The sequence below is a fragment of the Stegostoma tigrinum genome, chromosome 32 (assembly GCF_030684315.1).
Source record: "Stegostoma tigrinum isolate sSteTig4 chromosome 32, sSteTig4.hap1, whole genome shotgun sequence".
Classification (NCBI taxonomy): domain Eukaryota; kingdom Metazoa; phylum Chordata; class Chondrichthyes; order Orectolobiformes; family Stegostomatidae; genus Stegostoma; species Stegostoma tigrinum.
The window spans coordinates 29,968,192-29,994,702 of NC_081385.1; the positions used below are offsets into that span (position 1 = coordinate 29,968,192).

The following is a 26,511-nucleotide window of genomic DNA, read 5'->3' on the forward strand; positions in this document are numbered from 1 at the left end:
AGTTAAGTTCCTTAAACATGCATTGCTTATAAAACAAAGAACAGCACAGTGCAGGAACAGGCCCTTTGGCACTTCCTCCTCCAAGACTGTGTCGACACACGATGCCTTTTTGTAACAGATCTTTGCTGGTTTTCCTTGATCAGTTTACACTTGCCCAAGTGACTCTAATTTCATCCTATCTTATGGCTTTTGAAACCTTTTCCTCCAACCCATCATAATGGAGCAGCTTGTGATTGCTGGGATTTGTAACCTACTATAGATGCAGCATTTTTTTTAAGTTACTGTCCTTATTTTGATTCAGAAGTTGACTCCTACTCAACAACTCAAGGTTTTTAAATGATTGTTTATTCATAAACCATTGTTTAACACCCAAAATGAAACTTGTATTCAAGACTTATACTTGAATAGACTTTTCCCAGAGACAGAATAGAGGGAGTGATCAGTTCCCTCTTTTTGGTATCCAAGTTGTTGATCAGCCCCTACTTCACCCTGAGCTAACTAACTATCAGATTGGGGCACAATTCCTTATAACAGCTCAGTGTTTGCTACCTACACAATCAACCCAGGACAAGCAGAACCTATCTTCTGGAAGCTCAGCAATTAGCCTCATCCAGTTTTTGATCATTTTACAAAGTCTTTTCTTTGTTCTCCAGCCCTCAAACCACTGACAAGTTAATAATCTCATCTCCACCATCTTCTCCGCTTCCAAGCAACCAGCCCAGGTGGCACACTCATTACAAATTTACCAAAATCTTTAACCTTATCAATTTAAGATCGAGAGCACCACTTTGTAGGTTTTCATCATTTCAGTTCCTTTAACAATAGCACAGTTACAGCACAAGTCTTTCGGCCCACCAAGCCTGTACCAATTCCTAATCCTTATTTAGACCTGCTTCTTATTGCATTTATGCAGTTTCTATCCCTTTGTTCACCTCCCATTCTCTCAAGAAATGCCTTAAATGTTGCTAACGTGCATACCCCCACCACCTCCATGGGCAGCACATTCCAGGCACCCACTACCCTCTATGAAAAATTTCCTCTGTGCTTCCCCTAAACTTTCTCCCATCACCTTGAAACGGTACCCTCTTTTACCCTGGGAAAGCCTCTGACTATCCGCCCTATCTGTGACTCTCACTTTTGTAGACTTCTATCAGGTCACCCTTCATCTTTGTCTTTTCAACAAAAATAATCCGAGCTTATCGAACCTCTCTGCATAACTGAAACCCCTCAGACCAGGCAACATCCTGGTAAATCTTCTCTGCACTGTCTCCAAAGCACTCATATCCTTCTGGTATTGTGGCAACCAGAACTGCGCACAATATTCCAAATGTGACCTAACTAAAGTTTTGTACAGCTGTAACATAACTAGCCAACTTTTATAATCGATGCCCCAGCCATTGAAGACAAGCATTCTGTATGCCTTCTTGACCACCATACCCACGTGTGTTGTCACTTTCAGGGATTTGTGGACCTGTGTGCCCAGATCCCTCTGTATGTCAATACTCCTAAGGGTTACATTTGACCTTCCATAATGCGTCATCTCATATTTGTCCAGATTAAACTCCATTTGGCATTTCTCAGTCCAAATCTGCTATCTGTCTATATTCCGCTGTATCCTTTGACCATTCTCCTCACTATCTGCAACTCTGCCAATTTTGATGTCATCTGCAAATTTACTAATCTGACCTCCTGCATTTTCCTCCCAATCATTTTTATATATTACAAATAACAAAGGCCTGAGCACTGGTTCCTGCCGAATACCCCTAGTTACAGATCTCCATTCTGAAAAGCACCCTTCCACCGCTATTCTCTGTCTCCTATGACCGAGCTGGCTCTGTACTCAACTAGTCAACTCACCCCAGACTGCATGAAACTCTACCTTTTGTACCAGCCAGCCATGAGATACCTTATCAAATGCTTTATGAAGGTTCATGTAGATGACATCCATTGTCCTTCCCTCATTAATCATTCTTGTCACCACCTCAAAAAATTTCAAACAAGTTGATGAAATCTGCTTGATCTTACCTGCTCATGCAGCCTATTAATAACAAGTCAAATGTGAATAAATCTGTCTCTCAGAATCTTCTCCAATTGCTTCCCTACCATTGATGTCACTGGCCTATAATTACCTGGATTATCTCTGTTTCTCTTCTTAAAGAAAGGAACAACGTTGGCCATGCAGTAGTACTCTGGAACCTCGCCTAAAGTCAAAGAGGATGCAAAGATATTTGTTAAGGTCCCTGCTATGACCCCCTTGCCTCACAAAATGCTGGGGTGGATTCCATCTGGCCCTGGGAACTCGTTTACCTTAATGCATTTCAAAACACCCAACACTTCAACCTTCATTATGCTGACCCACCTAAGAATATTCACACACCTTTCCCTAACCTCAAAATCCCTCACTTGAATGAAAATTTCTAGACCTTTGGAGTTAAAGTTCACTTAAACTTTGATTACTGCAAACAAACGTCATGCTAGTCCTTAAAAGTTAATGAGATCTCTTGAAATCTATATTACACATGCAGCATATGCCACACCGCCACACCATCACATTCTTCACCACTTGTTTCTTGTCTCAGTTATTTGATGTCTATGTATATCACCTCATGTTTTACCAGGCATCATACTGTTATAGAGTCATACAGCATGGAAATAGATGCTTCAGTCCAACTAGTCCATGCTGAAGAATGGGAGAATTGGGGCTTATGAAGGGGGGCTTTGCTTGCAGTTTATTTTTACCCACTTTTCTTCAAAGGTGAATTTTTTGCATTTTTCTAATGGTCTGGCGCATTCCTGCATCCAAGGAGAATTGGAAGATTCTGGCTCTTCCAAAGGTGGTTTCAGGGGCTTATGATACCCACCAAGGACAGGGGAAGGTTCAACATCAGAAATGAAAGCTCCAAAGGGTCACAGGAGCAATATGTCACATTCAGACTACTCCAAATCAGAAGCAGATCCAGCAATGTCAAATGAAAGTGAAAGCGTAGATGTACTAATCAATGTACTTCCTCCCACAGGTGGGAAATCTGGGAAGCAGAAATTAAATGCCAAGCCAGTGAAAGCTCCACCCATGAACTGGACAGATTTACTCCCACCGCCTCCACCCAGTGTTGACATTGATTCATATGAGGATGAAGAGGAATTGGAGTATGTATATGTGGGAGTGTTCACTGTAAATATTCTCAAGTCAATCCCCTGAGATACTGTGTGTCTTGCACCCTTGGGCCTAGGTCTGAGGATCTTCTTTGGTTTTGGTGCGAACTCAACCAGGATTCCTCGGGGTATAAGCCATGGGCACATAGCAGGCCAGAATTCAATATCAATTGGCATTGCATTGATAATCATGGTGAGAGAGGCTGGAAGGGTGAACTAGATCATAAACCGCAGGAAAATAACTAGTAAAGTCATAAAAGGTGCTGTATAAATGAATTTTTCTTCATAGGCCCCACTTGCCTTTAATGGGAATCTCTGGGATGACCATTGTTGATGCCATTTTATTACAATGGCCTGTTGGGAGTGGGACTGTGTTTTTCAAAATTTTAACCTTACATCAATGCTTTCCTGTCAGTGCGGGGAGAGGTGGGAATAGATCACCAGAAGTCTCTAACAGATTTGAGATGCAACTAACCTCCGAGAGTCTACTCAGCAATGGCAAGACACATGTGATTCCAATTCCAAACTGAACATGAGAGAAATACTTCCCTTCTGTTCTTTTCAAGAGTAAGAATTGCTCCCATCTTTTTGCAGCCCTAGCATTGATGAGTGGTGCCCCCCGCTCCCTGAAAGGACCTATTTAGTGGATGGCTGCCATGATGATGAAGGCCCACCCCCCCCACCTCGTGGAGAGGCATCATCTCCAGCTACTTCGTACGGACAGCAATCCACCGCAACATTAACACCCTCACCTCGGGAAGAGGCACGTTCAACTGGCCACAGTGTCACTGAGGATATCCCAAGGCTGCATCAGTTTGAGATACCACATTTACCCCGGTGAGTGTGTTTACAAGTTGGTCACTATAAGCACTGTACACGTTGACTGTTTGTTTTATTCTGAAGTAGTTAGAAGAACGAAAGAATAAGACAGGGAAGCAAAGATTTGATTACTACACAAAATGGTTCAGTGAATGAGTTCTATTATTTCATTTCAAGTCTCTGTGACCTTGTCCTTCTATAACTCTGCTGTTGGCTGTTATGTCTCAGTCATGAGTCAATTAAGTTTATCTGAATAAATTCTGCAGAGGAGGTCAAAGAGATAATTTAATTGTGGGATGCTGATCAAGTAACTGGGGAGAAACTGGACGCAGCAGCAGAAAAGTCAGAAATCTACCAAATTAGCCCTCATAGACTGTGCTATAAGAAATCACCATGGCTACAGAAGTACAAGTTGATTATCAACTACAGACACACAGAAAACCCGAATGTTAGCACTTCAAGATTCAAAATACAAACTTGAATAAATCATAGTTTATATTGTATTACATTAATATGATCTGATATTCCCTGGTTGGAAGGTGGTTGAAGCAATTGCAAAAGAGAAAGGAACCAGTCATGCATATTTAAGAGGGAGAAATTACAGAGAAGAGCAAGGAAGTGACGGGGAGAGGTGGGGTGCTGTGTGACATTTGAGCCAATACAGGCATGATAAGCTGAAAGGAATGTGAGGTGTAAATTTTTAGAATTCTTTATTAATGAACAGGTAAGTGGGCTAGAGTGTTTTGTCACTTTCTTGCTGTACCAGGAGACCCCTGCAAAACGATGGGAGCCAGACTGAGCCTTGACTACTCACAAAACTGGTAGATTTACCCATTGAACTTTGATGCTGTTTCTTGGGAGGAGCTGGGAATTTGTGGATTGTGATTGCTACTTTTTAACACAAATCGTGCTTCTGTTTCAGGCGACTCCCAGTTGGACCAGTGCCTCTGCCTAGACCTCCAACCCCTCCACCATCACAGAACAGCCAAAACATGAATGGTTCTGAAGACACTATTGTAGAATCTGCTGCTCCCCATCGGCATGGACACAGACGCAATCTGAGCCAGACACCAGTAATAAGCAATGAAAATGTCAGTGTACCTGGAACAGGTGAGGCATGGCCACTCACCTGAGAGTTAGAGAAAGAAAGGAAGTTTACACCAAAACAAAGTCAGCAAAATGGGCAAGTGCATGAGCAAAGACACCTGTTGAACAGATGTTTTGCAATGTGTATATTGTTCAACAGATGTTCAACAGATGTTTAACAGATGCCCTATGTTGATTGCGTTCAGCTCTGTGAAGTGACATTGATTGACTGTATTCACCTTAGGCACACAATGTTGCAGAGTAACTGGGATCTAATTCTACAAGCGAGCTTCAGGGAAGTTGTGTTATACCTTCCTCAATATGGAAGTTGCTGATATGTAATGATCTGGTGCTCAATGTTGTTCTCTTCTTGCCAGTGTTGGTCATGAATTTTATCAGTTTGAAAACTGAATTCAAGCCCCATGCCCCTCCCCAAAATGTTCCTTTAATTCCATACAAGTGCTTTGTGGATTAAATTAGATGTGATTGTTTTTCTGGCCCATCTGCTTCTCAGAATAGTATGTCTCAGTATGGAAGATGCTCTGACGTTAAACAGCCTTCCTCCAAGGTTTTGATTATTGTTCATGTTTGAGCCTCAACATTGAAAGTTTGGTAGGCTACTCGCAATAGAAGCCATCACCATTGGGTCAAATCTGATCCTCCCCTAGTGGCCACTTGTGCATTTTCCCAAGGGGTGCTGCTACAGTCACTAGTAGCCATGCTGCTTGCTATTTACCACGCTCTGTAGCACGAAGTTCCTGAAAGTAATTGAAGCACCCTAGCACTGAAGGAAGACTTTCCTTGCTGAATTGCCTCTGTACTCGATCATGGATTGCATTTGATCATTGTGCAACTGAGGGAGACCACTCACCTCAGTGCTTCCATTCAATAACTAAATGAAATAATGTTAAAGACAGTTAAAATGATCTTGCTTCCTGTTTGAGGTCTGTTTAGAAGACTACATGCTGCATCTTTGTTCCTTTTTGTGGTACAACCTGGAGCCTGAACATTTCTCAGCACACTCATATCTTGTGCACAGAAATTTGCAGCACAGAATGAGGTCAGTCTGTCTGCCATTACTGTACTGGCTCTTTGAAAGGGTACTTAGTCACACCTTTCCTATTTTTTCATGTAATCCTTTAAGTTTCTTATCCTCAAGTATTTTTCTGTAACTCATTCATGAGATCAGGGCGTCACTGACTAGGCCAAAATTTATTGCCCAAAAGGCAATTAAGAGACAATAATATTGCTGTAGGTCAAACCAAGAAAGGATTGCAGTTTCTTTCCGTAAAGAACATTAATGAACCAGATGGACTTTTCTGACAATCGACAAAGGACTCGTTGCTAGACTCTTAATTCCAGATTTTCTTTTTAATGAATTCAGATTCCACCATTCGGCATGCTGGTATTTGAAATGTTGTCCCAGACATTACCTGGGTCTCTGGATTAACTGTCCAGTAGTAATGCCATTAGGTCATAACCTCCCCTAATAGTTTTTTCCTGACTCTCATTGAAAATAATTTGCCGAATCCTCTTCTATTGCCTTGTTGAGATGAAGTGTTCCAAATGTTATGATGGCATTCCAGGTGTAGGCACTTTGCATGTTTCAATGAGATCTGTCTCATGGACAAAGATTTGGTATCTCGTGTGAAATGTAACGTAACAAAATGTTGAAGGCCTGATGTTGTTGCAGGTCAGAATCATCAAATCTATTAGAATGATCAACTCTGCAATTAGAGTATTGTTGCACTGCTTTCTGTAACATTTAACATTTACTATTTAAGCAACATTCTGCTCCGGTATGTTGCAAGGAAATATCTTTGGCAATTCTTTCAAAAAGACAACAAGGGATTGGAGGAAAATCCATTGTGAAGATAAACAAGAGAACTGCTTAAAGTGTTACTATTTAACTGTTACACTGGAAATGTATATTTTCAATAAGTAACATGTCACATTTTTTGGTCAAGAAGGGGTGATTGCCAGCTGACCATATTTAGCCCCAGCACCAACAAGGCTACCATAACTGCCCTTAAGATTCCCATGGCATTGGAAAGGAGGAAATGATTTTTTATTGCATCATTGTGGGCATTGCTGGCTGTGCCAGGTTTTTACTGCTCATATTAAAACAGAAGTTGCTGGAAAAACTCAGCAGGTCCGGCAGCATTTGTGCAGAGGGAAAACGAGTTAATATTTCAAGTCCAATGATGTCTCTGAGCTGTAATCAGTGGACTCGAAAGGGTAACTCGTTTTCTCTCTGCACAGATACTGCCGGACCTGCTGAGTTTCTCCAGCAAATCAGTGGACTCAAAAGGGTAACTCTGTCTTTCTCTCTCCACAGATGCATGCTACCAAGCCTACTGGGTTTCTCTAGCACCTGCTGTTTTTATTTCAGATCTCCAGTATCCTCAGTATTTTGCTTTTTTAAAAAAATTGCCCATCTCGCAAGTTGTCCTTGAGAAAGTGCTTTCTTGAACTTCTGCAATCCATTTGGTGCAATGCCCTTAGGGTATGAGCTCCAGGATATTGACCCAGAGGCACTAAATGAACAGCAATTCATGTCTCAGTCAGGATGGTTTGATTTATTTTAGTCACATGTGCCTAAGTACCATGAAAAGCCTTGTTTTACGAGCAATACAGACAGATCATAAGCAAACACACACATTCAGATTATCGAGTGCTTAGACAAAGTGGGGCCTTGAAGGTTATGTCTGCACAAAGCAATATCAACATCTTGCGACATAAAGAGGAATGTGCACGTTGTGGTTTTCCTACACATCTTCTGCCCTTGTCCTGTTGCTGATCACTAAAAGTGTGGACATTGGCTACTGAAAGACTTGACCACGATGCCCAGCATGTTTGATTGCTCCATTCACACTCTTGCATCTGGCACCATGTCAAACGTGTGCCTCACTGAGGTACTAGAGAGCAAGGACCCACAGTAATGGAGACAATAACAGTAATGCAGGGTGGAGCAGATAGGTGAGTTGGAAGATGGACAAGTTTGGGAAGGAGACATTTTGAAGCTAGTGAAGTCAATATTGAGGCAATTGGGCTGTAAGCTCCCAAGGCGAAATATCAAGTGTTTTTCCTCCAAGTTACATTTGACCTCACTCTGACAGTAGAGGAGGCCAAGGATGGACACGTCACCAGGGGAATGGGAGGAGGAGTTAAAGTGAATGGCAACTGGAAGGTCACGTTGGTTGGTGCGTGCAGAGTGGAGATGCTGAAGTCTGCGATTGCTCTCCCTGATATGGAGGTGACAATATTAGGAGCAATGCACACGGTCAGTGAGGTTGGATGAAGTGCAGGTAACTCTCTGCCAGATTTGGAAGGATAGTTTGGCGCCTTGCATGGAGGTGAGAGGGGAGGTGTGGGGAGAGGTATAGCACCTCCTGCAATTGTAGGGAAAGGTACCGAGTGTGGTGCAAGGATTGGTAGTGAGTGTGGAGCTGACGAGGGAGTCGTGTACTGAACAGTCTCTGCGGAAAGTGGACAGGGGAAGGGAGAGAAATACCTTTTTGGTGGTGGGGCCTGATTGTAGGTTGCAGAAATATCAGAGAATGATGTGTTGTATTCGGAGATTGGTGGGATGATATGCGAGGATGTAGGGGACTCTATGAAGAAACCTGGGATGTCCTAGAGTCAAACACCTCATCCTGGGAGCAGATGCAGTGGAGGCAGAGGAATTGTGAATATGAGATAGCATTTTTGCAGCTCGGTGGGTGAGGATCCATGGTAATGGACTCCAGCAAGACCGAGGAAGAATGCAGAGGGATGGTAAGGGGAAATGATGCTTGGGGAATGGAGCTCTGGGATAATACCCAGTATGACCTAGTGCTTTGTTGGGGGAATAAAATGCTTGCAGTATCTAGTCTGTAGCCTGCAACATGCAATTTTAATCTGCAACATTCCAAATGTCTCACTCCCCATTCACATTTCATCCTGCCCCGTAGTGGACTTTACCTGCCCCTAATCATTTTTTTCTGATTTCCAGGAAAGACGAGACACACTCCAGGGATGGGGAATAGCAGCATGAACACTCCACCCAGCCAGAAAGCTCGGTCCAAAAAGAAAGCCAAGCCGAATCAGTATCGCCGTGATCTCTCTCAGGGGGGTGAGTTCCATCTCGAACCTTGAGCTCAGAATGCCACAATCCTCTCTGGATGAACTAACATCATGACAGAAAACGGACTCCTTCCATTCATTATACACTCCTGCATAATTTTAAAGATTTTCACCTTGTAGATATTTTTGCATAATTGCGGCGATGTTGAAGCAGGCCTTTGGCTCAGTTAGGCTATCTTAATGTCTATGTCCCACATGAGCTTCCTATCACCCCGCTGCATTCAACTCTATCATATTGTGCTTTTCTTCTTTCCTCTCTCCTCCAAACCAAGCTTCCCCTTAATGCAACTCTGCTTTCCGCTTCAACTGCAAGATCCACATTTTAACCACTACCTGTGTAAATATATTTAATTTACTCCTCAATTTCCTATTGAATTTATTTGTTGCTCTCTTGTACTTGTGGCCCTTGGTTTTGGCCTACCCCTTTTTAAAAAATCTCTTCTTTACATTTAAGCTGCCAACTCATTCATAATTTTAATTTTTTAACCCCTTGAACCTTGTTTGTGGAGAAAACAGTCCCAGCCAGTTCAATATTTCCTGATGGTTGCAGCTTCTCGTTTCTGGTATCATTCGTGTAAATCTTGTTTACACCTTCTCCAGCTCCTCTGTGTCCCCTCGGAGTGTGGCTTAAATAGGATTCTGTATGGCTATTACATCACTTCTCTGCTTTTTAATTCGTCTCTTCATCCCATTTCTTTGATCTATTTTGGGGATCTTCTTAATCTCTGATGACAATTTTAGTGTTTGATTTATTTGCAACCCTAGATTCCTTTGTCCCTTTTTACCATTTAAATTCTTTCTTTTCAAAGTTTACTTGGCTTATTACTCTTCTTACCAATAATGCCATACACATTTATCTATACTATAGGTAATTTTTCAATTATATTTTAGGTTTGAAGACATTAATATTTTCCTGGAATTTTCACATTATTGACTATCTTCCAACCTTATGTCATCTGCAAAATTTTCGAATGTACTTCTGATTCCCAAGTCCTGATTAATAATGTAAATAGTTATGTGATTAACAATGGCACCATGCTAATCTTTAGAATACCACTTCCCATCTATCACCAGTCTGAATAGCTAAAGTTAGCTTTGACTTGCAATTTCCTGCTTTGTAACCGACTTGCTGTCCACTCTGCTGTCTGCTACTCAACTGCACATCCCCTGTCCTTAGTCACTGTTTTTCAAATTTATTATTTAACTTTAAATAAAACAAAGATGTATAATGAGTCCAAACACCATTTGAAGATTTTAGAAGTTCGAAAACTGAAGCAGGGAAACACCACAGTGCCACCTCTGGTACGAGGTTATAATAACAACACTCAATAGAATTTAGGCAGTATAATCTAATATCAAATGCTGTATGTGGACTTTAGTTATCGCCATATGGAAAGAGACATTCAGAAGCAGTTGGTTTTTGCCCTGGTACAGGGCACCAATATCATATTTATCTCAATTTGGTTTGGAAGGATTCAGCTAGCTTTTGCTTTGACTTTCCAGTTGCTGTAACATTTGGGAGTGTGGTCATCAAGCATGATCAGAGCGTTTAGGTATTGATCCATGTTATATCTGTTTTCTTAGCAGAGAAAGGAAGTCAAAGAGGTCAATCTTCAACAGCTCCACCCAATGTGCAGCTGCATTATGGGTGCTGCCATGATGATTGGATTGTAGGCATCCAGGGTGACCACCTAAAGCAGACAGTAGGTTCGTTATTGTTGCGATTGATGGACCTGGTGCTGGATTTATGCCCCACTTGTTATAACTGGTTTAGATAGAGTGAAGTAGACTACATTGTTTATTTTGCTTATAATACCACTGTGGCTTAAGCAGTGACCACCAAATAATTAGGTTTTTCTCTGAGAAAAAAATCTCTAAAATGTCAAAGTGACAACAGTGCATACTAATGTTTGCTGTAATTTTACTGCAACCCACTCTCCATCTTATTCCAGAATTAATTTGCCATGAGTTAAGGAGTCTCGTACTCGATGCCTGAACAAGAGGAACTGTATGACAAGCTCAGTCTGATTTCCTTTTGACTTAATGAGAGTCTACTTTTGGCTGCAGTTGGGCCTCATTGTTTTGGACAGACACGTGTCCCAGGTCTCTTAATAGGCCTAAAGTACAATTTAGAGTGTCTTGCCCAAGTGCTAAATTTCACTTGAGTGATTCACCAATAAAGTAGCACAGACATGAACTAGGGGACATATTTTAAAAGTAATGGGTCACTCATTCAAGACAAAGATGAGAGGCAGCTTTTTTTCTCTGAGGGTTAGGAGTCTTTGGAGCTCCCTTGAGAGCGGTGGAGGCACTGTCATTGAATACTTTAGGGCAGAGGTGGATAGATTCATAGAACATAGAACAGAGAACATTACAGCACAGTACAGGCCCTTCAGCCCTTGATGTTGTGCCGACCTGTCATACCGATCTCAAGCCCATCTAACCTACACTATTCCATGTACGTCCATATGCTCATCCAATGACGACTTAAATGTACCTAAAGTTGGCGAATCTACTACCATTGCAGGCAAAGTGTTCCATTCCCTTACTACTCTCTGAGTAAAGAAACTACCTCTGACATTTGTCCTATATCTTTCACCCCTCAATTTAAAGCTATGCCCCCTTGTGCTCGCCGTCACCATCCTAGGAAAAAGGCTCTCCCTATCCACCCTATCTAACTCTGTGATTATTTTATATGTTTCAATTAAGTCACCTCTCAACCTTCTTCTCTCTAATGAAAACCGCCTCAAATCCCTCAGCCTTTCCTCGTAAGACCTTCCCTCTATACCAGGCAACATCCTAGTAAATCTCCTCTGCACCCTTTCCAAAGCTTCCACATCCTTCTTATAATGCGGTGACCAGAACTGTGCACAATACTCCAGGTGCGGCCACACCAGAGTTTTGTACAGCTTCACCATAACCTCTTGGTTCCGGAACTCGATCCCTCTATTAATAAAAGCTAAAACACTGTATGCCTTCTTAACAGCCCTGTCAACCTGGGTGGCAACTTTCAAGGATCTGTGTACATGGACACTGAGATCTCTCTGCTCATCTACACTACTAAGGATCTTACCATTAGCCCAGCACTTTGCCTTCCAGTTACTCCTACCAAAGTGCATCACCTCACACTTGTCCGCATTAAACTCCATTTGCCACCTCTCAGCCCAGCTCTGCAGCTTATCTATGTCTCTCTGCAACCTACAGCATCCTTCGTCACTATCTACAACTCCACCAACCTTAGTGTCGTCTGCAAATTTATGAACCCATCCTTCTACACCCTCATCCAGGTCATTTATAAAAATGACAAACAGCAATGGACCCAACACTGACCCTTGCGGTACACCGCTAGTAACTGTTCTCCAGGATGAACATTTCCCATTAACTACCACCCTCTGTCTTCTTTCAGCAAGACAATTTCCGATCCAAGCTGCTATATCACCCACAATTCCATTCCTCCGCATTTTGTACAATAGCCTACTGTGGGGAACCTTATCGAACGCCTTGCTGAAATCCATATACACCACATCAACCGGTTTACTCTCATCTACCTGTTTGGTCACCGTCTCAAAGAGCTCAATAAGGTTTGTGAGGCATGACCTTCCCTTCACAAAACCATGCCGACTATCCCTAATCAATTTATTCTTTTCTAGATGTTATAAATCCTATCCCTTATAACCTTTTCCAACACTTAACCAACAACTGAGGTAAGGCTCACTGGTCTATAATTACCAGGGTTGTCTCTCCTCCCCTTCTTGAACAGGGGAACCACATTTGCTATCCTCCAGTCATCTGGTACTATTCCTGTAGACAATGACGAGTTAAAGATCAATGCCAAAGGCTCGGCAATCTCCTCCCTGGCTTCCCAGAGGATCCTAGGATAAATCCCATCCGGCCCAGGGGACTTATCTATCTTCACCCTCTGAAGGATTTCTAATACCTCTTCCTTGTGAATCTCAATCCCACCTAGTCTAGTAGCCTGTATCTCAGTATTCTCCTCGACAACATTGTCGTTTTCTAGAGTGAATACTGTGGAAAAATATTCATTTAGCGCTTTCCCTATCTCATCTGACTCCACACACAACTTACCACAACTATCCTTGATTGGCCCTAATCTTACTTTAGTCATTCTTTTATTCCTTAAATACCTATAGAAAGCCTTAGGGTTTACACTGATCCTATCCGCCAACAACTTCTCATGTCTCCTCCTGGCTCTTCTGAGCTCTCTTTTTGGGTCTTTCCTGGCTACCTCGTAGCCCTCAAGTGCCCTAACTGAGCCTTCACATCTCATCCTAACATAAGCCTTCTTCTTCCTCTTGACCAGAGATTCCACCTCCTTCATAAACCATAGCTCCCGTGCTGTACACCTGCCTCCCTGCCTGACAGGCACATACTTATCTAGGACACACAGGAGCTTTTCCTTGAATAAGCTCCACATTTCTAATGTGTCCAGCCCCTGCAGTTTCTTTACCCATCCTATGCTCCCTAAATCTTGCCTAATCTCATCGTAAATTGCCTTTCCCCCAGCTATAACTCTTGCCCAGTGGTATACACCTATCCCTTTCCAACACTAAAGTAAACATAACAGAATTGTGATCGCTATCACCAAAGTGCTCACCTACTTCCAAATCTAACACCTGGCCAGGCTCATTACCCAGTACCAAATCTAATGTGGCTTCGCCCCTTGTTGGCCTATCTACGTACTGTGTCAGGAAGCCCTCCTGCACACACAGGACAAAAACTGACCCATCTATAGAGCTCGACCTATAGTGTTCCCAGTCAATATTTGGAAAGTTGAAGTTCCCCATGACAACTACCCTGTCTGTCTCACTCCTATCGAGAATCATCTTTGCTATCCTTTCCTCTACATCTCTGCAACTATTCGGAGGCCTATAGAAAACTCCCAAAAGGGTAACCTCTCCTTTCCTGTTTCTAACCTCAGCCCATACTACCTCAGTTGACGAGTCCCCAAACATCCTTTCACAACTGTAATACTGTCCTTGACCAACAATGCCACAGCTCCCCCCTTTTTACCATCTTCTCTGTTCTTACTGAAACATCTAAATCCCGGAACCTGCAACAACCATTCCTGTCCCTGCTCTATCCATGTCTCTGAAATGGCCACAACATCGAAGTCCCAGGTACTAACTCATGCTGCAAGATCACCCACTTTATTCCAGACGCTCATGGCATTGAAGGAGACACACTTCAAACCAACTTCTTGCTTGCCGGTGCCATCTTGCTTCCCTGAAACTTTATTTCAGACCTCCCTACTCTCAACCTTTTCTATACTCGAACTACAATTTTGGTTCCCACCCCCCTGCTGAATTACTTTAAACCCACCCGAATAGCCTGAGCAAATTTCCCCCCCAGGATATCGGTACCCCTCTGGTTCAGGTGAAGACCATCTTGCTTGTAGAGGTCCCACCTACCCCAGAAAGAGCCCCAATTATCCAAGAATCCAAAACCTTCCCTCCTGCACCATCCCTATAGCCACATGTTCAACTCCTCTCTCTCCCTATTCCTCACCTCACTAGCACGTGGCACGGGCAAGAAACCAGAGACAACAACTCTGTTTGTCCTAGCTCTCAGCTTCCATCCTAGCTCCCTGAATTTCTGCCTTAAATCCCCATCTCTCTTCCTACCTATGTCGTTGGTGCCAATGTGGACCACGACTTGGGGCTGCTTCCCCTCCCCCTTAAGGATCCCAAAAACACGATCAGAGACATCACGCACCCTGGCACCTGGGAGGCAACACACCAACCGTGAGTCTCTCTCGTCCCCACAGAACCTCCTATCTGTCCCCCTAACTATGGAGTCCCCAATGACTAATGCTCTGCTCCTCTTCCCCCTTCCCTTCTCAGCAGCAGGGACAGACTCTGTGCCAGAGACCTGTGCCCCACTGCTTTCCCCTGGTAAATCGTCCCCCCCAATAGTATCCAAAACGGTATACTTATTGTTGTGAGGAATGGCCACAGGGGATCCCTGCACTGCCTGCTGGTTCCCTTTCTGTCCCCTGACCGTAACCCATTTGCCTTTTTCTTGTACCTGAGGAGTGACTACCTTCCTGTAACTCCTCTCAATAACCCCCTCTGCCTCCCGAATGATCCGAAGTTCATCCAGGTCCAGCTCCAGTTCCCTAACACGGTTTTCAAGGAGCTGGAGTTGGGTGCACTTCCCGCAGATGTAGTCAGCAGGGACACGAGTGGTGACCCTTACCTCCCACATTCTGCAGGAGGAACATTCAACTGCCCTGACCTCCGTTCCCATTATTCTAAATTCCCAAGACTGTTAAAAAATAAAGAATAAAAAATAAACTTGTTACCTTACCAATCAGGCACACAGAACGTTTGTTTTTGGTTAGAGGAGGAGGGTGGGTGGGAGACAATACCCGGGTAGTGTTTCGGGTAACGCAACCACACAAATATATTACCTCAATCACTCACCAGTCCCGTGTCCGCTCCTGCTCAGCGTACCTCCGCCTATTCACGAGGTAAGCTTTCTAGATTCCTAGCTATGAAGTCAGCCAAAGCTTATCAGAGTCAACAGGCATGTCGATTTGAGGCCACAATCATATCAGCAATAATCTCCTTCACTTATGGGTATTGTGTTTAAGGGCTGCTACTGAACTAAGGTGTGAACAAGGGGAGCAGTCACATGACTGCAGCTAGCACAATGTGTCCAGTTGTATTTCTCCAAACAAGAGGGGCTACGTGGTCTACTCCTCCTCATAATTTGCAAACTCATATGCTTCTTGTACCATAAATTGGATGCCATATATTTGAGTTTGAGAACTGGAGGTGTAAGACATCCACATGATCTGTTGTGATCTTGACTCATCTTATGATGTTTATGTTGCATGATCTGAACATTTTGTTATACTGTCCTCTCTGTTGGGAGGTACAAATAAAGTTAGTTTGCTCATGGCCATCTGCAGCTGAGTGTGTATTCGCCTTACTCCGGACAATTCACAACAAAAGATGGCATGGGATGGAATTTTAGTTTTCAATTTCATTTGAGAAATTAATGTCTTAAGAATATTGGGAGACACTTTTGGGAACTTCTGAAGGTAATTTTGGGGGGGTTTGAGCAAATGGAAAGGTTGTTCAATGCATGCATCATATTAAGTCAGCATGGTATGTAATTGAAAACAAAATGACACTAAAAATATATTTGGGGAACAATGTGAGACTTCAACCCTATCAAGAAAGACTGGTGAAATTACGAATGAAGGTTTAATATTTTGTTGAAAATGAATAAAATTGGAAATGGGAATCACGTCAATGTTTTCCTCACCATGATGGGGCCAGATGTTTTTGACAGAGTGCTTAATCAATGATACCTTTGAGATTCCAGTTCAATGGAATTTGCTGGAATTCTTAGCAATGGCCTATTATGAGCTTAGAATGAAATTGCAATGAGAGTTGCTTGCAGTTACCAATGAGACTGTTGCAGATTACGTTGTCAAATTAAATAAACTATCATCACTGTGGGTAGGGGGAATTTAGAAATTGACCTTTAAAGGAGGCCTTAAGAACCACAGAAGCTAGACCAAGTTTTATACAAAGGCAATAGGCTGAAGGGGGTCAGTGATGAGGCCACTGCTATAGAAATAACGTAATGGGGAGATCGGGATGTAGAGATAATATTCAATGGGCTCATAATCCAGAACCTCAGGCTCATGTTCTGGAGACATCAGTTTGAATCCCACCATGGAGGAGGGTGGAATTTGAATTCAATAATACAAATCCGAAATTCAACCAGGAAACTAGCGCATTGATGATAATGTAACCATTGCAAATTGTTGTGAATAAACTATCTGGTTCAATAACAGTTAGGTTTGAGAAGATTGTAGCTCAGGTTGTGGATGAGGTTGTAGACATGCTCGCTGAGCTAGTGGGTTTGGTTGCAAATGTTTCGCCACCCTGCTAGGTAACACCAGCAGCGTGCCTCCGGTGAAGCATTGGTGTTCTGTCCCAATTGTTATTTATATGCCTTTAGTTTGCTGGGTGGTTGGTATTACTTCTGGCTCTGTTCTCAGTGGTTTGTACACAGGGTCTTAATCGATGTGTTTGTTGATGGAGTTCCAGTTAGAATGCCAGACCTCCAGGAATGTCCCCTGTTTGACTTGTGCGAATTTGACTGGGACAGCACATCCATAATCACACAAGTCAAACAGAGACACACCACTGGTATTCTAATCGGCACTTCATCTACAAACAGATTGAGTTCGACCCTATGTACAAGTCACTGAGAAACAGAACTGGAAGTAATACCAACAGCCCCAGCAAACTGAGACATATAAATAACAAGCGGGACAGAACACCGACTCTTCACTGGAGCCACACTGATGATGTTACCTAGCAGGGTGACGAAATGTTTGTAACCAAACCCACTGGCTCAGTGAGCAAGTCTACAACCTCATTCACTAACAGTGGTTAGGGAAGGAAATCTGCTGTCCTTGATTAGTCTGGTGCATCTGTGACTCCAGGACCATGACAATGCAATGGGCTCTTAACCGCCTTCCAGGCAGTATACTTTGGGTAGCCAACATTGCCCACATTCAAATAAATGAAAGAGATAGTTGAGAATTCCAGGAAGTTATTTTCCTGAGCTGGCAGGGGAGGTCCACTGGATTTCTGCACAGGCTAGTCTGCCACCTTAGAGTCTGAAGTGTAGGCATTATTATGGCTGTGGTAGCCACCAGTCATTTAAATGCTTCCATTTCTGATCAAAGTGCTTCAGTTGTTGGAAGGATGTTCATAACCAGAAGTCACACAGTATTGAGGCAACAGTGATGTTTCTGGTTCCGTCCATGCACCAGGATGAGGTTATGGTAAAGTTAAAGCTGGTCAATGCATGTATGATAGATGTGGAAACAGAATTTGACGTTATTGAGCAAGAAGATCGAGGCTGTATTCAGTCAGAAAGCATAAAAAAGAACTGCATGGCAAATGAGAGGAGGAATATTGAATCTATAATTCCAGATTTCAGTGTCAAAATTAGACTATTCTGATCTTGACTCTTACAACGTGGTATATTGCAAGATCTGAACATTTTGTTATACTGCCCTCTCTGTTGGGAGGAGCAAATCCAGTTATAAAAATTCACAACTTGCTTTTATCTTTGCTACGGCTGTAGCTGGGCCTGTTATTTCAGAAGGAGTACAAGGAATCCCTAAGTCTTATACAACAGTGGCATGAAACTGACTAAATATTCCAACAACAGTGTTAAGAAATGGGTGTTGGAGTGAAATTCAATTCTGTTACTTACAATGGAATAGTTCAGGACCAAAGCAAAAAAAGTATTCCTGATGGGAGATAATTGTCTTAAGAAAATATGTTTAAATGTGGCTGAGTTAGCTTCAATTGGACCTCAGTAAGGGTGAGTCCAATCATGGGAAAAGTGAGCACAAAATGATCATTAAGCAAATAGAACAAGTGGTTAAATCAGAAATGGGACAATATTAAATATTGTAAAGCTGCAGATTATACAAATGAAGATGTTCTTTTCTCAGATTTCCCTCGAAGGTTGATTAGCTACAGAGTTACCTAGGAATTATTTTACTTACACAATTGATGTGCCAGTGTCTGCTGGAGAAATTATTGAAGAAATTTGCAAGGATGTAATGCTCAGTAAAGTGCACAATTATGTCACTACTGGATGCCCCAATGTGTGTAATAATGAGATGAAATTGTAGGTGTGTTTCTTCTATAGAATTAGATGAATGCAAATAAAGTCTGTCTCCTATAGGTTTTTGGAAGTCATTATTTTGACAAGGTTTGAGCCAAATTTTGATGAACTGTGTCAAAAGTCTGACTCCAAACCAAAACACAAACAGATTACAAACAAGGCCTCACACCTAACACTGAGATATTAAGAACTGCCGATGCTGGAGTCAGAGATAACACAGTGCGGAGTTGGAGGAACACTGGCAGCATCAGAAGAACAGGAAAGCTGATGTTTTGGATTGGAAATACTCAATACTGTGTAACCTCTGGTTATGAACATCCTTCCAACAACTGAAGCACTTTGATCAGAAATGGAAGCATTTAAATGACTGGTGGCTACCACAGCCGTAATAATGCCTACATTTCAGGCCCTAAGTTGGCAGACTAGCCTGCAGTGGCTGGGCTTGTACTGAAATCCAGTGGACTTCCCTGCCAGCTTGAAGAAGTGTCCTGACCCAAAACGTCACCTTTCCTGTTTCCCTGATGCTGGCTGGCCTGTTGTGTTCCCCCTGCTCCACGCTTTGTTATCTCTCACCTAACATGCATTGTCTGACCTAACGTGGCGCCTCTTCTTTACACTAATAGAACCTTTAGTTCTCTCAGGCCAGTGACTTGAAAGGTATTCGGGGATTTACATGTACATATTACTCAATTAAAACCTTCCAACTGATTAGAGATTTAACAGCTTCTCAGGTTTGTTTAATACATCCTCATCAGTCGTGTGACCCTTTGATCTTTTATTTATAAATTCTGGGTCTGATACTACCTCTCTCTAACACCTGATGGGCAAGGTTCTGGAAGCTTGTGTTTTCAACTAAACCTGTTGGACTATAACCTGGTGTCATGTGATTTCTGACCATATCAAAAGTACATGGGGATAGTCCATGTGATGGCAATCAACTTTTCTTTAATGTATCCAAAAACAAACAAAAGATATTGAAGAGTTGCTGAAAAATCGTAAAGTATGTCTGGGAGCGAGAAATTATCCAATGAGAACTTGTTTAAACTCCCAGTCAAGCATGGGGAAACTTTGGGAATGACTACAAGTTGACATCTTTGAAGTGGAAGGAAAAGTAATGCTTTGTTTTGGCCCATTCCTGCAGAAAGTGGACAAAAAGTTGGGTTTATGTCCAATACAAGTGCCAACTTAATGAGGTTTTGAAAAGTTGATTTGCGATTATAGGTTGACAGAAATGTTGACATCAGATAATGGTCCACAGTTCACACTGGAAGAATTTGAAATATTTGATCAAGAATAGAGTCAATACACTCTAATTCAACCATATAGATAGCGTGGAATGGCATCAAAGAAGGAAGCAGAGAGGTTGTGAAGATGTGTTTACAGAAGTACTTGATTATTAAAAAGCTAGCTTCCATGTTTCTCTTCAACGTGGCTAGACCAAATTCCGTTCTCGTACATGTTAGTACAGAAACCTACTCCTGGGACAAGGTTTAAATGTCCTCAACAGTCAAGTAAAGAAAATCAAAACATTGCAAAGATGATACACATGTGTGAAATTTAACGAGGTCAGTGCTGGTCATGAGATCATAGTGAAACAAAAAATCAAGCAAGGTGAAATGGAAAAGTATGTGATTGGAGTATTTACGAAAAGACTGGGCGTATTCACGTGTCAAGCGAAGATTAGTGAGAGAGTCCATCAAGTCTCCCATCATCTTGTAGTCTGCTATAGTCCAAAATATTTCTACAGCCGAAAGTGAAAGTCGGAAAGACAGTGAAAGTCAAAAAGAAACTGAAAATTTGCAACTCTTACAAAATCCACGAGTAGAGCAATACGAGTTAGTGACTTTGATTAAGTCAAATCAATGAATGTTGCTGTCCCACCTGTTAACTGGAGTTGGTAATACAGTTTTATTCTTCAGAGTTAACACAGTGAGAGATGTGGCAGGAGCAGAGTCAAGCAAATATTAGTCGAAGGATATATCTAGACAGAAAGAGGAAGAAGCCAGACAGGTTGACTAAAACTGACACTAAGTTTAAAAATAAAGGGTTATCCATTTAAGATAGAGAGGAGGGGATTTTTCTTTGCTGTGAGTGTTGTGGATCTTTGGATTTCTTTTTCTCAAAAGGCAGTGGATGTAGAATATATAAATATTTTTAAGACCGAGGTTGATAGATTCTGGATTATCAGGGGATATGCATGAATGTAGAGTTGAGGTTAAAATCAGATTCACCCAGACCTTACTGAATGGTTCAGAGCTGGTTGGCCTACTTATGTTCTTTGTTTGTATGAAAGTATATAGAAAGAAAAATGAGGTTTTGTTTTTATTATTTCTTGTCAAGTCGTGATAGTTTTGTTAAATTTATTTTGCATGTTAAGAGAAAACATTCATTTTCCACATGTAATGACTCTGGCAAGATTAGTCATATATGTTTTAGTTGTGATTAGAGTAAAGGCAGCTGTGTGACAAACTATTAAAATTTCATGCAGTATAAATGTTGACCAAGTCATATTCTTGTCTGAGAATCTACGCAGACATACCATTTACAACGTTTCATGAAGTAGGAAGGGAGTTTAATAAATTGCAAAATACTAGTATATTGTTTTGTTGCCATCTCTACTGTTTTCTCTGTTGGGAGTAACCGCCACCTGCAGTTCAGCATGTGTTAGTCTTACATACAGCATTACAGAAGTATTGGCACATGTACACTCTCTGTAAAGCTCAATGTTAGTGATCAACTAGCCTTAACACCTCTCACTGGCCCAGGGATGCTGTAAAAACACTGAATTGGCCAGCTTTTATTGACTCACTCTGTCTCTGTCTTGGACAGACCTGCCACCACCACCTGAACCTCCCCCAGCTGATGGACTTGTAGAGACACCTTACCTACAGCCCACTGGACTGGAGAGCAGCCTGACCTCACTGGACCACGATGGCAGTGCCTCATCCACAGAGAGGAGGCCATCAGCCGACCAGCGAACAGAGAGCGCACATTCTCACAACAGAGCAGCTTCGACACGGCACAAACATGGTGAGAGGAATAAACACTTGGGACTGTCAAGGACATCAGTTTGACTTCACATGTAACAGAGCTGAGTTCGAGTCTGTAGTTACTTTGTTTCAGTCAGACCCTCTAGAACGTAAGTTTGTTCAGCTTCAAAAATCAGACAGAAAGGAACCAAATGATCCACGTAGCCTGTCCCTGAACATTTATGATGCCCCTCTTACCCACTAGCTCTCAAGTAATCATAGAATTCCTACAGTGTGGAAAAAGGCTATTCAGCTCATCAAGTCCACACTGCCCTTCCAAAGGGCATCTTACGTTGACCCACCCCTTACCCTATCCCTGTAACCCTACACTTCCCATGGCCAAACCACATAATGTGCACATCTTTTGGAGGAAACTGCCCAGTTGATGCTCAAATCCTGATCAAAGCATAACATCAGCCAGAGTGGAGAAATTCTGGAAATCCTCTCAAATTGCTTTAGATGAGTGAACATTGTCCATGAGAACTGATGACTTGTATTAATCAATATGTGCCTCTTATATGTGGAGCTCTCTATCCCATCCAAGAACTAGCCAGCCAGCTGTCCAGTTTAGGTATGGTTCGGATGGTTCCTGTCAGATGGCCTTGTTCCTGGAGAAACCTCACCCCTGTGATACTAATTCATCTTAGCAACACAAAGGATTTCTCACCAGATACTTATTCCATTCAAAATTTCTCTTTTTCTCATTTAAACTACTCCTCTACTGTTCAGCCATTAATGATGTTTCCCAATAAATTGAGATCCATGATCTAATTCGAGATTGTAGCACGTTCTCAAATTGGCCTCAGCATGTGTACGATCAGAAAAGAAATACTGACCTCTCCAGTAACATTGTTGTACCTATTAGTGGCTGGAAAGGGGACATCTGTGGATATTGGTTGAGCATTAAGAACAGTGACACTGTAGCTCACCATCCTGTCATGAAACCTGCTTATATTGACTTAACATTGGGCCATTTGGATAAGACTTTTGAGAAGCTTCTAATACCACAGCCCCAAAATCGGCAACCGCAGAAGCACATTGAGGGGAGAAAAAGTGTTAGCCACTTCATTCACCAGAATGCATGCACATCAGGACATTCCTCAGCCACTCTTTGGGACCATTTTTCATTCCTGTATTACCTGCTTTTTATGACTAGCAAAGAAAACAAGTTTTCTTTATCAAAATGATCTTTGTTGAATGTAGAAAAACTTTTGATTCCAGGATTTACAAACAAAACAGCTGTGTTTTCTCCAGTATTTCTCCTTTAACCAAACCTGAAAGTAAACTGCAGTAAGTATCTCATTGCTGTTTGTGGAGCCTTATGTTTATTACATTAGTTCAGTTAGCTGCCTGACTGGTTTGCGATGCAGAGTGACATCAACAGTGTGTATTCAATTCCTATACCAGCTGAGCTCACCATGATGGTCCCACCTTCTCATCCAAACCTGAGCTGTGGTGACCCTTGGGTTAAACAGCCACCAGTCATCTCTCTTTAATGATACAGCAGCCCTAAGGCTCTTTCCTTACAGTGCTGGCTTCACTTCATTGGCTGAAAATTGCTTTGAGATGTCCTGCAATTGTGAAAAGCACTACTATAATTGTAACCATTTCTACTTTCTATTCCTTAGTGATCCACCGAAGTGGATCTGAAATCTTTAAGGATTGTGTATGGTTAAAGCTGAAACATGTGTATCAAGCCCTTTCTTTCTATAAAGAACCCAGGGAAGGAGAAAGTGAATGCCCATGGCCACATGTGGCCTGAGCAAAACTAGAGTCAATGGGAATCAAGGCTTTCCTCTGGTTGGATTCATTATCTCAAAGAACAGTTTGTGGTGATGGTTGTTTCAGGTCAATCATTTCAGCTCCTGGATATTCCCACCCAAGTTGCTCAGGGTAAGTATTTTCTAATTATCCTGATCAGAAGTGTTATTATAGAGCTCTGGTGCAGTTGAGACTTGAACTCAGGCCTCCTGCCTCAGAGGTAGCAACACTGCCACCATGATACAATAGTCTTAATTCCTCAGTTCCTTGGCACAAACATCTTCAGCTGCTTCACCAATGACCTTCCCTTCATCATAAGGTCATAAATGGTTCACTGATCATTGCATAATGTTCAGCACCATTTGTGAATCCTTAGATACTGAAGCATTCCATGTCCAAATGCAGCAAAACTCAAACCTGAATATTGTGCAGGTTAATAAATGGCAAGCAACAGTCTTGTTACACCAGTGTCAGGCAATGAGCATCTCTAACAAGAGAGAAATCTAACCATTGTCCCTCGATAGCCATTGGAATTGCCATTGCTAAATCTCCCACATTTAACATCCTGTGAATTAGCATTGACTAAAGCTGAACTGACTAGCCATGTGAACATTGTGGCTATAGGTTCAAATCAGAGGTGAGGAATTTTGCAGCAAATAACTCACCACCTGACCCCACAAAGCTTGTCCACCATCAACAAGGCACCAAGTCAGGAGTGTGATGGAATACTCCCGACTTGCCCGGATGAATGCAGCCCCAACAACACCAGAGAAGCTTGACAACATCCAGGACAAAGCAGCGCGCTTAACTGGCACCACATCCATAAACATCCATTCCCGCCACCAACTAACACACAGTTGCAACAGTGTGTACCATCTACAAATGCACTGCAGAATTTCATCAAATCTCCTTAGACAGTTCCTTCCAAGTGCACAACCATCATCACTATCTAGAAAGACACAGGCAGTAGACACATGGAAATATCACCACGTGCAAGTTTCCCTGCAAGCCACGCACCATCCTGACATGGAAATAGACCTCTGTTCATCCAATGTCACTGGGTTAAAATCCTGGAATTCCTTCACCATCAGCATTATAGCCTATCTGCAGCAAATGGATTGCAGCATTTTAAGAAGGCCATTGCTTTCTGTAGGGCATTTAGCAATGGGACACCCACATCCCGGTAATGAATTAAAAAAGACTAATTTCCCAAGGCCTACTAGCTTATCCATTAAGTCTTCTGGAGATGTTGCTCAATAAATTCTCTATCTTTCCTGATGACATGACAGAAACTCAATTATTCCATCATTCCCGTTCAATTCTGGTCTCTGCTCTCTGCAAACTCTTTTCTCCCATCTCCCAATCTCACCATGTTTACCATTATCATGTTTAGAGGAGTGCTTTGATACTTAAAATAGTACCAGGCTGACAGACATGAGACCTGCCACCTAATCAGAGCCTGACAGCATTTGTGCTCAACAGTGCCACAACAGAGGGTGCGGATGCTGAAGGTAAGAAAACATCCTGGAATCCCAGCATCATGGAGAAACCCAGGCCACAGATAAGTAACGTAGCATAAGGGGAGGGTTGCAGTTTGTGGAGTGAGGGGTGCACAGGAGACAGCAACAAGAGCAGGGGTGGGGTGGGGGGTGTTGTTGTGCAAACTGTGGACCCACCACTAGCCCTGCTCCACTTTCCTTGATCAGGCACTGAGCGCCTTTGATTAAGGGTAATCCCCTCATCTCCCCCTTATCCCCCAGTAAGGATTTAACTAACCGGTCACACATTTCTGCTGCCATGTACACTGTTATGACCACAGGGTACCAGCTACAGGGCTAATGCCGACAGTAGCAGAATGAGGACCTTAAATAGTCATCAACTGACAATCTGTTGGGAAGGTTGACAAGGGACATTCTCGTCCAGAGCTTTATTCTGACACCAATGAGAACGCAGCCTCACTAAAAGCCCTTGCTGCCTCTAGCCTCCCACCTCCTGGAGCAAATGATTCTACCCAGAGAAAATATCCCAAGTGTTCTGAGGAAGGGTCACCGGACTCAAGAAGTTAACTGTGATTTTTTTTCTTCACAGATGCTGCCAGACCTGCTGAGCTTTTCCAGCAACTTCTGTTTTTGAAACTACTCCCTCTGTTGAGTGAGTCAAGAATGTAAAGCTTTAGTGCTGGTCCATTTAAGAGGAATAGTAGGAAACACTTCTTCTTGCAAAGATGGTCAAAATCTGAAATTATTTCCAGAAAAAGCTGGATCATTTGTGACTTTTAGGACCAAGATTGGTGGACTTTTCTCAAGAGAAAGCAAAGATATTGACCAAAGAATGGTAATACAGTGAGCAGCCTTGAACTAGTTGAATGGCAGAGGAATGGCCTCTTTTCGTATTGTAGGGAATCTGTGAGGGGCTGAATGGCCCACTTCTGTTCACATGTTCTCAAATACTAGTACCGATTCTTTAGGGTTAAAATTTGGCCAGTTTGGCTGGTGATTCTGGACGTCATTCTATCCAAGATAACAAGGTGTGGAGCTGGATGAACACAGCAGGCAAAGCAGCATCTTAGGAGCAGGAAAGCTGACGTTTCAGGCCTAGACCCATCATCCAGCTCCACACCTTGTTATCTCGGATTCTCCAGCATCTGCAGTTCCTACTATCTCTGATATCATTCTATCCAGTTGGGCTCCTCCTGTCGTACTGGCCTCAGTGGAAACGCTGCAACTTCTCTTTCTACATAGGAGGTGCCTTTTCCTTTAAAGAGATTTACATTGGAAGGAAACCAATTATTATAACATTGCATGATTTATAACCTTTTATGTTTGGTGAGGAAATAAATCATAATCAA

At 42.4% G+C, this 26,511-nt stretch overlaps 1 protein-coding gene across 4 annotated transcripts in view; it reads left to right on the forward strand.

The window, feature by feature from the left end:
• Positions 1-26,511, forward strand: part of robo3 (roundabout, axon guidance receptor, homolog 3 (Drosophila)) — a 515,549-nt gene that overhangs the window by 472,054 nt on the left and 16,984 nt on the right. For all 4 annotated transcript variants that reach the window (XM_059639127.1, XM_059639125.1, XM_048562049.2 and 1 more), the window contains 5 exons: positions 3,018-3,147; positions 3,748-3,990; positions 4,895-5,082; positions 9,053-9,172; positions 21,703-21,903. In XM_059639127.1, coding sequence (XP_059495110.1) covers positions 3,018-3,147; positions 3,748-3,990; positions 4,895-5,082; positions 9,053-9,172; positions 21,703-21,903 — 882 coding nt within the window. The remainder of the gene's footprint in view (positions 1-3,017; positions 3,148-3,747; positions 3,991-4,894; positions 5,083-9,052; positions 9,173-21,702; positions 21,904-26,511) is intronic.